Genomic DNA, 14067 nt, shown 5'->3' with positions numbered 1-14067 from the left:
TTCAAATATTCACACATCATGACCGATAAGGCCCTATATGATCAGGTTGTGGGTATCTCTGAAATCATTTCTTCCCACTCTCTCTTTCATTCAAATATTCCCAGTCAACACAGCTTCCTTGCGGAACTTGGACATACCAAGCACAACACACTCTTAGCGTTTTCAAATACCCTTGGCCCTACACCTGAAATACTCTATCTGGATTACTGCAAAGTTTACTTTTTCACTTTATGAAGATCTTTCATCCAAGATCTCTTTTCTTAGCTAGCAAACACGGACACTATCCCATCGGACTATTTTTATATTGCTTATTTTTCTGTGTAGAATTTAAAATTGATGGATAGATTAGCATATAATTATTTTGTCTGCTTACACTGCTTTCCCTAATAATATACATGTTTCATGATGGTAGGGACTTTTCTGTTTACTCATCATGATATCACCAATACCTTTAACAGTCCCTGATGCACAGTAGATGCTTAATAGTTACTGAAAAACTGAATAAATTCAAGAAATCAAGTTTTAGCTATGCATGACCCACATGCATAGATAATTCAGAATATAATTTATAGTCATCATATTCTTACAATGAAGATATATTTATAATTACCAAACTGCTTTCCAAATATTTAAATGCAAATGTCACAGAGGAATCTAGGTCTCTAGAAAACTATACAATAATTGATCACAATAAGTCTGTCATAAAAATTATAAAATTATGTAAATATCATTGGTATAGTCTTTCCAAAGAGAGCTAATACATACTATATATATATATTTCTATGATTCAGAAAATTTCAACGGGTTTTAAAATATTGTTTTCTCCCTCAAGATAATAACAAAAATAAATCCCACTGCCCAGAGTTGTTGAGATAAAGAATAAAAAGCAAAAAGGGACTTACCTCCCTTTTTCTACCAAGAGTAAGACATCCAGTTTTTCCCCATTTTGAACCATTGTGCTGATTGCTGAAGGGAGAATGAAAAGCAAAAACTTATTTTTCAAAACACTACAATAAACACCCATGAAGACACAAATATTAATACTGCTTAGTCATAAGTTTGGGAGTGAGCCATCAAGATTTTACTAAAGGCTATCATTATTGTATGCAATAAAGAAATATGTTCCAAAGATAAGGGAAGAAAAAAGCTCTTACTTAGCTCTTGCAGTCTTCTTAAGTGCATTCTATCTCCCTGAACTTCTTGTATTTGAAGGCAAAAGTGCAAGCTGGATTTGTCCATAGCAAACCAGCCTTTTCTCCACTGATCCAGGGCATGGCAGTCTTTGTAGAAGAGTTGACCAATCAAATCATAGTCAGCTTCTGTTAAGTTTTCAGCAAATAAGGGAACAAAATGCTGTTAAAACAAATACAAAAAAGTAATAAAGACAGTGAAAATAGGAAATCCCTTCCCTATCTACTGATATGAGAGAAGGTAGACAAATTATCTTAGTTTTTCAGTTTTAAAGATTCAAAGGTAACACCAAATTCAAAACAACTAAACTTGCTATCAGTCTTAAAACTGAACAACTATAATGCACTTTCAAATGGCAGCATCTTAAACCATTTTTCTTGCTATGTATGGAGTTGAAACTGCAAGACATTCTCTTAATTGATTTGTGGAACTTTTCAAAATGTCAACCTTCAGCATTTTTCTCCATTTATGTATTTTCCTGAATCTGCTCTTTTTTCCTTTGTGTATACCTTGAATAAAATATCTACCTACAAAAAGACATACACAGAAATGACTTTACAATATTGAGAATATCCTAACCATCAAAAACATGGCCTTAATTTGAAGAATGATTTCTCCAAGTCTTACTTTCATTTCTTCCCTGCTTAAGGCTCCTAGAAGGTAGCTACCTCTTTTGACTACTTTTTTTGAAAATCTAATGAAGTATGAACTTTATTCCTACAATCTTATATAAAACTTTCATGGACCCCTGAAGCTCAAACACAGACTCCCAGTTCAGAATCTTCTCTGGATTTAGAGCAGTAACATAATATTTAAATACCTTAGCTATTGCCTCTGTCCATTTTCTTTGAGATTGAGATGTTTCAGCTCCAAATAAAAACACACGTTCTGAGGGTAAGTAGATCTCAAAGATAAAGATGGGCCTAAAACATGCACAAATAAAAAGACACTACAAGTTACGTTTAGCTCTTAAGAAAACAAATAACACAAAGGTCATGTTTTTAATTAAATTCCTTTTAAAATAAAGTAATGCTGTGAAATCATCCTATCAGACTCTGTTAATGGTTTGCATTTTATTCAAATGAGGTAAATGGAACACACTGGATTGGACAAAAGGAATATTTTGTATAATCACTTAATCATTCTATTGTATAACTTTGCTTACGCCCTGGACACTCATCAGTTGACTGATGCAGCAAAGGGCTCTCCTCGGTCTCCTCTTCCCTCTCTCACCACTCCTTCTTGATTTACTCTGACCAACTGGTCAAAGCAAACATTGCCCAAACAGTTTTTAACCCTCTTCTTGTCTAACTTCAAATGGTCCCAGTCACACAGCAGGTTCCCTCCAGAACACAAACACATCAAGAATCAAATCTTACAGTTTTCCTAAGAAAGATAAATTTTCCTTTCATCATCTCAACTTACCCAAATTTCTTATTCTTACTATAGATAAAATTAAAGCAACATCCCATGCTCTGAATTATTTCCTGAGTTCCTCATTCACAACTCCATTTATTTCTTAGCACATGCTAAGTATGTGTGCTATTCTTACCTAAAAATCTCAAAATACCCTATGCCAAAGTCATCTTCCTTTCTCCTCTTTTCCACCCCAAGCCTGTTGTATCTCCTTCACGTCCTAATTTAGAAGCATCACAATCAATCTCATCACAACAAGCTCAAAACCCTTGAGTGTAACTTGTTCTTCCCCTTAACATCAACTCTTGTCCAGTCAGTCATTTAATCTTAGCAGTTCACCCTCTTCCTCTAGTTAAATTCTCAACAATTACCGTCTCTCTTCCTCCAATCTCCTTACCACTTCTTCCAGCTCTCTTCCTAAAATATGTCTATATAAATCTTCAGTGCCTACATTATTGAGGTCATACTCTCCAATGTGCTATTTGAGGCAATTCAGCAAGAATTTCATGGCAACAATTATTTTTTAACCACATATCATTGTAGATACTTTCTGCATAGCTACTTGTATCAGTAATGTTATCAAGAATATTTTAAACATATTAATATACTGATATAAACTAGTATTCTTTTTTATATTTCATTTACTACTTAGTAACTTAATATATAGAATCCACTTATTTTAACATTCCATAAGCCATATTACATTGAATAATCATTTAGAGTAAAAGCACTATTAAAACAAAAACAAGTCAATTAATAATCAGTTTTGTTCACATCAAAAATCAAATCAGATTTACTATAAAACAAGTCATCTCAACTAGTCATCATATAATAAAGGTAATATGTTCAATGTAGTTTTATGTAAATAACAGCTTTGCAAATCTCCCTTTCTCATATAAAAATCTTATTTAAAATCTCTGCTCCTACAAAACTGATTTTTTTCAGATCTTAATATCACTGTTTTTCATTAATTACATCAAAAAACATGATAAGACACTTTCACACCAAAGATCTTAGATGGCCTGCTTTTAAAGTCCTGACAGAGATGTATTTAAACCATAGAATATGTGAGTCAAATATATTACATAAATAATGCTTAATCTATTCATTGTTACTTTTTTCTGACCATTAACAAATAGCTCTTTAAGAAATTTAGCATTTCAATATGCTACTAAATATTGTTTATTTTAATGTGAACAGATCATCATAGAATATTCTCCTTACCTGTTTTAATTATGATACTCATTAAACGAATAAATGAATTTTACCACCAGTCCACTATTTTAAATGATAAGTAACAAAATTAAATGACTACAATGGTCATAAGTGATATGCTATACATTTACATAAGATTTGGCCAGGCACGGTGGCTCATGCCTGTAATCCCAGCACTTTCGGAGGTCGGGGTGGGTGGATCACTTGAGGTCAGGAGTTTGAGACCAGCCTGGCCAATATGGTGTAACTCCATCTCTACTAAAAATACAAAAATTAGCTGGGTGTGGTAGCACTTGCAATCCCAGTTACTCGGTAGGCTGAGGCAGGAGAATCACTTAAACCCAGGAGGCGGAGGTTGCAGTGAGCCGAGATCGCCCACTGCACTCCAGTCTGGGTGACAGAGCGAGACTCCATCTAAGAAAAAAAAAATTACATAAGATTTGATTCGAAGATGCTAGCACTTCATATCACCTACTATAAATATTTCAGTTTTCCTACTTTGTAGTGAATTCCCAAAAGAAATTTCAGAAGGTGCAAGATAAGCTTCAAAAACCATTGAACCCTTCTATTAGAAGCAACTAAAGAACTAAAATGATAACAAAACTCTCATTACCTGTTATAATTACCTGTTATAATTATCTGAAAATACCTTTTACCTCCTAATTGTGTAATGACAGACCTACCCAGTATTTAAATAGAAGTCCTCTTTGTGTATAGCCAGGCAGATAACTTCATTGATATTAATGGTGCCATTAGGTGTGGTAGACTTATCATTTTCATAGTAACTCAAGAAGCCTCCTTCCAAAACACACCATTTTTTATTTGTCTCTAAGAATTTGAAACAAAACAAATAACAAATTGAGCTAATCACGAATCCAATTTTAAAAACAAATACATACTTCTAAATAATGGCTGGATGCAAGTAAATAAATTTATTAATTTCCTATTTCACATAAAGTATATAAAGTATATGTTATTGCTGCGTGGGATATAAAGTTGTCACATTCTCTGCTCTCCAAAAAATTTACAATCTAGTAGCAAGGAATGTACAAAACAAAAATGACTGTGACATTGATAACCAGAGAAGGCAGAGCCGTAAAGAGGTTGCTGAAAAACAACTCTGAAGCTACAAAGTATGAAATATCTGTACAGAGTATTAAAAGGAAAACAAAAATGTAGCATGAAAAGTGAGACTGCAGCTTATGGTAGGTATGCAAAGGAAGAAGGGTCAGAATCTGCAGGGCCCTTAATGCTTGTTCAGAAGATTTCAAATTCATCTTATACTGAAGTCAGCACACTACCACCTGCAGGCTAAATCAGAACATCACCTAAAATATAGATTAGATCTACAGACATTAAGACTACTAAGGTCTATATATTAGATATAATGGATAAAGTCTATATATTAGATAATTTCTGAAGCTGGATTACTGTTCTGTGGTTACTTTAGGGCATTATTTATAAATGCCTTTCTTTTTAAGAAATGCATACTGAAGTACTAAAGGTAAAGAGGTATGTCTGCAACTTACTTTTAAGTGTGCATATAAAGTATAAGATAAATATATACCCGTATATATATACATATGATACATATGTATGTGTATTATACATAGGCATATATATATATACACATACACAGAAAAATACAGCAAATGTAAAATGCTAATAATTGATACATCTGGGTAAAATGTATATGAGAATTATTTGCGCTATTCTTAGAACTTTTCTGTAAGTCTTAAATTATAAGTCAAACTAATTTAAAAGTTTAAGAACATATTAAACTAATTTCAAATTTTTCCTTTAGCATATGATTAGAATCTTAGGTGGGTGTGGGGGTGACATGAAAGAAAATAAGACAATGTATTTGGCTTCAAAAAACAATCACAAGGATTAACCATCAAAACGGTGACACCTAGAGAGCTAGATAGGACACAGTATTCTGAAAATGAATTACCAAATGAAAAGTCCAATCATAACTAGCAGAAGCAAATAGCATAAACGAATCCTTTATGGGCACTGGAAAAGAAAGTTAACAGAGACTAAAGCAATTCCTGGTCAAAGGTGATATATAATTCCAGGGCCCTCAAATCCTGAGTCACAGTGTATGTCCTACACAGTTAGATAAAAATCATGAAAAGCCACAATTTTTAAATGAACATTCATTGTGAGTTTCTAAAATATAAGAAAAGGTAAAGTCAAAATACAAATCAAAGGAAGTTTGGAAGTAATTTCAAAACAATGTACTCAGATGTCTAGAAGAATCTTCATAAGAGAATAAAAAATGCATAATTACTCAGTACATACATAATCACTGGCATAGATTAGAAGATCCACCCCTGTTCTCAGGCAGCTTATAATCCAATGAAAGGGGAGATGTGTCCAAAATGATAACCAGCAGGTTGTCTCTTTAGTAGATTAGAAGCAATCAAGGAGGTAAGCCCCCCAACCATACTGAACTGATAAAAAAAAAAAAAAAAAAAAAAAAAACCTGCAGCCGGGCGCGGTGGCTCACGTCTGTAATCCCAGCACTTTGGGAGGCTGAGGCGGGCGGATCACGAGGTCAGGAGATCGAGACCACGGTGAAACCCTGTCTCTACTAAAAATATAAAAAATTAGCCGGGCGAGGTGGCGGGCGCCTGTAGTTCCAGCTACTCCGGAGGCTGAGGCAGGAGAATGGCGTGAACCCCGGGGGGCGGAGCCTGCAGTGAGCTGAAATCGCGCCACTGCACTCCAGCCTGGGAGACAGTGAGACTCCGTCTCAAAACAAACAAACAAACAAACAAACAAAACTGCAAAGAAAAATGTCTATAAAATAATCTCTTATGATTTAGGAGACATGTTTCTAAAGTAGAAAAAACACATTCGGAACTACAATCCTTCCAAAATATCAGGAAAGAACAGTATGAGGGAAGTCATAGAAGGGTGAAACTGCAAAAACCCTATTTGCCCAGAGAATCAGATTACACGTGAAGTTGGGAAATGAGAAACAAGATTGCAGGTTCATGGCAGAGGCCAGACCCCAAGAGTCTCACTTGACAGGTGTTCAGGAGTTTGTGCCTCTCTCACTTAGACAAGTGGGAGCCATTCAAAGGTCTTAAACAAACAGTGTCAAACGAATTAAGCATAACATAAATGTGACTGCAGATATCATTATGTAAATTCTAATGGGAAACAAATGACAGATCTCTTTAAAAGGGTATGTACAAACTCATTTTCAGTTAGAATAATAAGCTTCAGTAGAGTCAGTCCTGTAGCATTTTCATTTCTGTAACCATTTCTTAGCATTATTTTCGTAAGTGAAATGGGCCAGAAGTCAGACAAGGCAGGTGCACATATTGTCTTTGAGGGCTTATAATAACGAAGCTGTGACAGGAAATCATGACATTCTCATCGATATGGGAAGCAATTTAAAGGTTTAACAAGATTATGTTGAAGGATACTGGTCTGCTTGGGCCAATTTAGATATTCACTCCTAAATCTGACTTTGAGAAATGTCGGTACCCTCCATGAAACCCTCTCTGCTCCACAAGTCATTTTAATTGTTAAAGGAAGCTGTCTACCAACATAAAATTGGGGCCACAGAATGAATGACACTCAGGCCTTAGCTGTTCCATAAACAGGAACTTATATGTAAGATGCAAGTAAAGTTAGTGGACTGGCAAGAGGGGTTATTCATTCTTTCAATTCAATCTTCATGTTGAGATCAGTGAAGAAAAACATTACGACAGGATTTACTCAAGCACAGATAAAGAACTCCCCAGAGGTGACCCACTGAAATGCTACCATGGAATGATATGCGTAATATAGTTGGATACCTTGATTGTCAGCTACAGCCTACAGGACAACATACCTAAACTCAAAGGCTAACTGGAAGCCAGGGGAAACTGTGTTTAAACATAAGCCCTTCACTGCTCCTCCTCTTCATCATCATCATCATCATATTTATGTGTCATGCACTGTTCTACACATTTTATATGCTTTAACTCATTGAATCCTCAGACCAACCCAATTATGTCAGTTATATTGTGCCCCTTCCTTGTACCCTATTCACTGGCACATAACAGTTAATCGACATTCCTGAGGTCACACTAAGTACTTAGCATCAGAGCTGGGGAAGGAACCCCATGCAATTGGGTTCTGAAAGTTGCTGCTTTAATCTAACGGGCAGGTGGGTTCTGGAAGCTGCCCTCTTAATGCCTGCACACAGTTACTCACTGTATCTGCTATATGCTTGAACTATATACATTCAACTCAAAAAATGTATTACGGTAAAGAATGTGTACAATATATCTGAGGTAGTTAAGACAAAACTATTATTTTTGAAACTGTGAATTTGTTTCATGATGAGGAATTTCCTAAATTAATAGTATTCGGCACCCACTACAAACAGTAATATACATTAGTAATCCTTTTCATTTAAAATACATGTGACTTAGCCTTGGAAAAACATGTTTAAGCTATACAATCTAGGATTTCACAGAACAAAAGATCTTCAAAATTCCTCAGTGCTAATCTACAAAGTTAAATATAAACAGGCAGAAATAGAATTTCTAGTAATCCAAATCAACCACTTTCTTTTTAAAAATCGAATGCTATGTAAACAAATCAAGGTAAGATACCAAGGGGAAAAATACGGTTGAGGTGGGAAAAGGGAAAACAAAACCGGGATGCTATTATTCAACTATGTACTTAGGTTCAACAAAAGAAATCCATCTTTCTTTTCACGAACACTAAATTGAAAGGAAAAAAAAAAAAGAAAAATACAGATCAGTCTTCATAACCAGAGGCTAGAAAAACTTCAAATCTTAAAAACCTGAACTGACAATCTGAAGCCTCTGTAACTCTGGGACTGCATGCATTTTATTCCCAGACTTTTGTCTTTGTTTTTAATCATTTTGCTCTATGGCTGTCCTGACAAGTGCTGACGGAGTGGTAGCATCCAGGTGCTTGCTTTCAGAGGCAAAGATGACAACCACACTTTAATCTCTAAATCTTTCCAAATAATTCATTTTTTTCCATAAATCTGATGTTCAACAGAAACAACACTATTGCACAAACTTCAAGGGAGAAAAAGAAACAAATTCAGAAGTTTTTCTGAATAGTTCAACTTTTCCTGTTCATTTGTAAGTAGGGGCTTTCTGCACAAAATATGCTTTGTGCCAGCAATTATATCTTTTTATCCACAGATCAAAATCAAAATATTGATATATGAGTTACCCATTTACACTAGTAGTAACTTCTCTAAAAAATGATTCTTCATTCATTCCACAAATATTTATCATGTCCTACCATGTGCTGACACTGTTTGAGGTATCAAAGATTTGATAATCCTTGACAAGCTAGAAAAAGCTGATGCTTCATTGAGCTTTCACTTCAGGGGGAAAGAGAAACAAAAAAATGGAAACAGGATCATCTCCATGTGATCAGTGGTAGGACAAATATACACAGCATCCTATGAAAGAGAAGGGCTGGCAGTGGGCTCACACTTTAGCAGGGTGCCAGAGAGGCGTCACTAACTAGGGGGCACTGAACTCATTCCCGAATAAGAAGAAGGAAGCAGACTGGGGGAAGTGCCCTCTTTGCATAGGGAACAGCTGGTGAAAAGGTCCAGAAGAGGCAGAAAAGGACTTGGCATGTTCGAGGAATAAGGAGGAAACCAGTGCAGCCAGGCAAGTAACCATGTAGAGGACCACACCACCATGGACAGGAATAACAGTAGATGCAGGAGATGAAGGGAGGGAGGTACAAGAAGGACTTTTTTTTTTTTTTTTTTTTTTTTCCCCGAGGTGGAGTCTGGCTCTTTCTCCCAGGCTGGAAGTGCAGTGGCACAATCTCGGCTCACTGCAAGCTCCGCCTCCTGGGTTCACGCCATTCTCCTAAAAAGGTCTTTTAGGTCACAATAAAAAATAAGGTTATATTCTGGAATGAGGAGCCACTAAATATACTTGAGCAATGGAATTACATGATCAGTTTTCCTGTTTGTTTGTTGTTGTTGTTGTTTACTTTTAGAAGACCCGGTCTTCCTATGTAGCCCAAGCTATGTTCATGCAATCCTACCTCAGCCTCCTGACTACCTGTGTGATTTCCATTTTTAAAGATAACTGGCTCGGCGCAATGGCTCACGCCTGTAATCCCAGCACATTGGGAGGCTGAGACGGGCAGATTACTTGAGGTTAGGAGTTCGAGACCAGCCTGGTCAACATGGTGAAATCTCATCTCTACTAAAAAATACAAAAATTAGCTGGGTATGGTGGTGGATGCCTATAATCCCAGATATTCAGGTGGCTGAGGCAGGATAATTACTTGAACCCGGGAGGCAGAGGTTACAGTGAGCTGAGATTGTGCCACTGCATTCCAGCCTGGGCAACAGGGCAAAAGAAAGAAAGAGAAAGAAAAAGAAAGAAAGGAAGGAAGGAAGGAAGGAAGGGAGGGAAAGAAAGAGAGAGAGAGAGAAAGAGAGAAAGAAAGAAAGAGAAAGAGAAAGAAAGAAAGAAAGGAAAAGAAAAGAAAGAAAAAGGAAGGAAGGAAGGAAGGATGGAATGGAGGGAAGGAAGGAGGGAGGGAGGGAAGGAAGGAGGGAGGGAGGGAAGGAAGGAGGGAGGGAGGGAAGGAAGGAGGGAGGGAGGGAAGGAAGGAGGGAGGGAGGGAAGGAAGGAGGGAGGGAGGGAAGGAAGGAGGGAGGGAGGGAGGAAGGGAGGGAGGGAGGGAGGGAGGAAGGGAGGAAGGAAGGAAGGAAGGAAGGAAGGAAGGAAGGAAGGAAGGAAGGAAGGAAGGAAGGAAAACAAAAAAGATAAGCCTCTTTTTTGGAGACAGTTTTGAAGGGAAGCTAGGGTAAATACAGAAAGACAATTAAGGAAGGCACTGCAGCATAGGTAGGTCAGGATGGTGACTGGCTGGGAGGACTTCAGTGGAAACGAAGAGTAGCCAACTGCTTCAAGATCTATTTTGAGTTTGAAATGATAGAACTTGCTGGTAAATTGGATGGAAGATATTAAGACAATCAAAGAATACCCTGCCAGATTATTTTCACTAAAATCATTGTTATTGAATTATACAGACAAAATACAAAAGCTCACTTTCGTATTACCTAAAATGCAATGTTTTAAAATGGAAAAAATCCCTAGTTAAATTACATATACAGATAATGCATTAGTTTCTTTTTCTAAATAAATTTTAACCAAAAATCCATTGTTAATATATTTTAAAAAGGAATTATTTAGTTACAATTGTTTATTACCTCAATGTGATATCAAGTAAATTTAAAAACCAATCTGTTTCAAGAAAATATTAAAGAAGATGGTAAGTTTATAAATATTATAACTACAATTGTCAAAAAATAAAATAAAGCTCATTTTTAACCTGCAGAATGCTTACAACATATTGAAAAGCCTTAGGAAGAAAATCTCGTGTTTCAATCCCCATTTGATCTTTATAAAAGTTAAGTGGTTTGAAGAGTGAGTCTGTGATATCTGAGTATTTAGAAGAAACATTCTCCTAAGCTTTTTTTAAAGTACTTTAATTATTTTGATGACTGATATAGTCAATTCACAGACTGTCCAAGAACTTTCATCTTCTGATCACTTATCTTTTAACTACTTAGGGATAATATCGACAGTAAAAATGGAAGACAAAAAAAAAAACTCAGTAAAATCTGACATTTATTATTGGTTAGGCTGAGTAAAGGATGACAAAAACCAATTGCCAAAAGAATCAAAAACATCTAATTCAAAGGATAAAAATGCTCTGCAATTCTACCGTCATCTGGCTGTCACACTTTGACCAAAGCCAAAGTGCTCCTGTAACAATGATAACACAAATCAGGTGTAAAATTCTGCTTCATGCCACGCTTCACCATTCAGGTGAAAACTGACATCACATCAACGATCTTGCAGACTTTCATGAGGATTACAATTAATGTATGTAAAGTACCTAAAGCCATGCCTTACACATAGTACATGCTCACTCACTACAGGACAGCTATTCTTTTCAGGAAAATCTAATAATGCATAGTTAATCCCAACATAATTCTGCTTTAGGATATATTATATATATATTTGAAAATAAAGCTTTTATATTGAAATAAGAACTTCAAATCACATATATGAGGATTAACACTCTACAGTGAGTTTGTCATCCTATCGTTCTTTTGATTGAGTAACATAGCTGAATTATACCACCTAGTGAATTAATGCTAGGCTCCCGAGCCGATCAATGGCCACCATCAATTGGCATATACAGCTTAATCTCTCTTACACTCTTTGTTACAGTAAGGCAGATTGCATTATATTTTCCTGCCTATATTTCTCAGACTTGTTCCAATGTATATACATGAGCATAAGGACTGTGTCTTAGTCATTTTTAAATTCCCAATACCTAGCATCAGTTTGACACAAGGAGTTGGAAGGATAAATGAATACATGCCCCATTGTGACTCTGCTCAGATAATTCCCCAAAACTATAATATGTTGTTAAATCAGATTCCCATCATTTTTTGAAACCAAGCTTAAGTTTTATTTTACTTAAACACACACATACACACACTTTTAATCAGAAAAAAAAAAACTGAACTATTTGATATTACTTAGTACTCTAATTGAATATGTACTAAAAACTTGAATTTCTTCCTATGTGTTCACATTAATCTACACTATCTGGTGAGCCAGTTGGGGTGTCCATCCCTAAGGAAAGGGGCTGAGTTTCACTTTTTCTTTTTTTTCAGAATAACCTTTATAACTTGAAACAGAATTCGTTAGCCTCAAGGTAGACATAAGTGAATTCTGTTGAGAATTCACTCAGCATTCCAACCCAATGGTAAATCCCTGCTGCAGTACATGAAATAATATTTGTACCTAGAAGCGTTTATAAATCCTCAAAAATATCTCTACTTGGAGATCAAATCTAACATCTCAAAAAATCAAACTCTAAACCTAATTGTTTTGATAATGGAATAAAGTTTTTCTCCGATAATATCTAAAAGGAGTAGAAAAAATACCTTCAAGCAGTTTTTTCTCTGAAGAGAGTTTAGAAGCAGCAGCAGGAGCTTGATACAAAAAGTCACAGAGGAATGTGGACTGGGAAGACTCTTGACTTAATACACCCTCGGAATGAATATCATGTTGAGGGAAATCTAGAAAAAATAAAGAAATAAGGTACAAGAAATCTAAAATGTAAACAATTTTCCTTTTGTTTATAATATGTACATGAGTTTTGAGCTAGAAAAAAACTACTTCAAATTTACCAAAGAATAATTATAGAGAGATATTTATTTTACTTTGCATAAAATTTGCAAATAAGCACTTAAGTCATGTTTATTATTCATATATGAAAATCGGATTTAATGTTGGTGGAAATGATTATGTGGGATTAGCTATTTTAATCTTCCATTTATAAGATTAAGGGAATATAAAAGATTGACTTCCTAAACTTTTTAGTGAAATGATATAAAAAATAGTCTTAGGCATATCCATCTTTTTGGTAATGACATTTTTCTTCATTCTGATGGTTTCTCTTATTTGAAAAATAAATAGTTATGCTTCAGTCATTTTATGGATATATTGGAAAAGACTGGGTTAATGAAGAGACAGTGACGAACCTGAGAATTTGTTATGGTAGAGAAATTCCATTTGCAGACTTTGCCCAGCCTTCTTGGCTAGCAGATAGGGGGTGCTATGCACAGGGTCTCCGGTGGCACACATGACATCTGCTCCACTGAACAGCAAAGCCATTGTTTCTAGAACATCTGGTTTCACTACAGCAGCACACAGAGCCTGGTCATTAAAAGAAAATATACATCTTAAGGAAAGAAAATAAGATTCTAGCTATTAAAATGAGTGACAGTCTAACAATTCATGTATGGGATAAAGTCTGTATTCCTTTTATCCTAAGGCAGCTAATAATAATTATGCCATGAATTAGGCAACAGGCACAAAAGGTCTGGTTTCTGTGAATTTAAATTACAACCCAAGACCTCCAGGTCTCAATTCATTGTTTGGTTGCTATGATGTTCCTTCTAAACCTAATCCATCATACTTGCTTTGGAAAACATTTTTATGCTTACATACTATGATAATGGCTGATGCACAGAGAATCAAAATATTTCAATATAATAATGAAGTAACCATTAAGTGTTTTTCATGTGAATGTTAATATATATTTTCCAATCTAATCAGGAGCTGCAGAATATTTGAATTATTAAGTGCTATGGGAAATTGAAAGATGAGTGCAAAGCAAATTCAGGATCTTTCC

General features: G+C 35.5%; 1 protein-coding gene across 3 annotated transcripts in view; it reads right to left on the bottom strand.

The window, feature by feature from the left end:
• Positions 1-14067, bottom strand: part of LOC116463743 (arf-GAP with Rho-GAP domain, ANK repeat and PH domain-containing protein 2-like) — a 183235-nt gene that overhangs the window by 85563 nt on the left and 83605 nt on the right. For all 3 annotated transcript variants that reach the window (XM_058434828.1, XM_032146995.2, XM_058434829.1), the window contains exons 14-19: positions 13415-13589; positions 12815-12949; positions 4506-4650; positions 2012-2114; positions 1155-1353; positions 903-966 (exon numbers count right to left, since the gene is read on the bottom strand). In XM_058434828.1, the coding sequence (XP_058290811.1) occupies positions 903-966; positions 1155-1353; positions 2012-2114; positions 4506-4650; positions 12815-12949; positions 13415-13589 (821 nt within the window). The remainder of the gene's footprint in view (positions 1-902; positions 967-1154; positions 1354-2011; positions 2115-4505; positions 4651-12814; positions 12950-13414; positions 13590-14067) is intronic.

This window comes from Hylobates moloch, unplaced genomic scaffold, assembly GCF_009828535.3.
Source record: "Hylobates moloch isolate HMO894 unplaced genomic scaffold, HMol_V3 SCAFFOLD_57, whole genome shotgun sequence".
Classification (NCBI taxonomy): domain Eukaryota; kingdom Metazoa; phylum Chordata; class Mammalia; order Primates; family Hylobatidae; genus Hylobates; species Hylobates moloch.
This window is presented reverse-complemented; position numbering and strand designations above follow the sequence as displayed.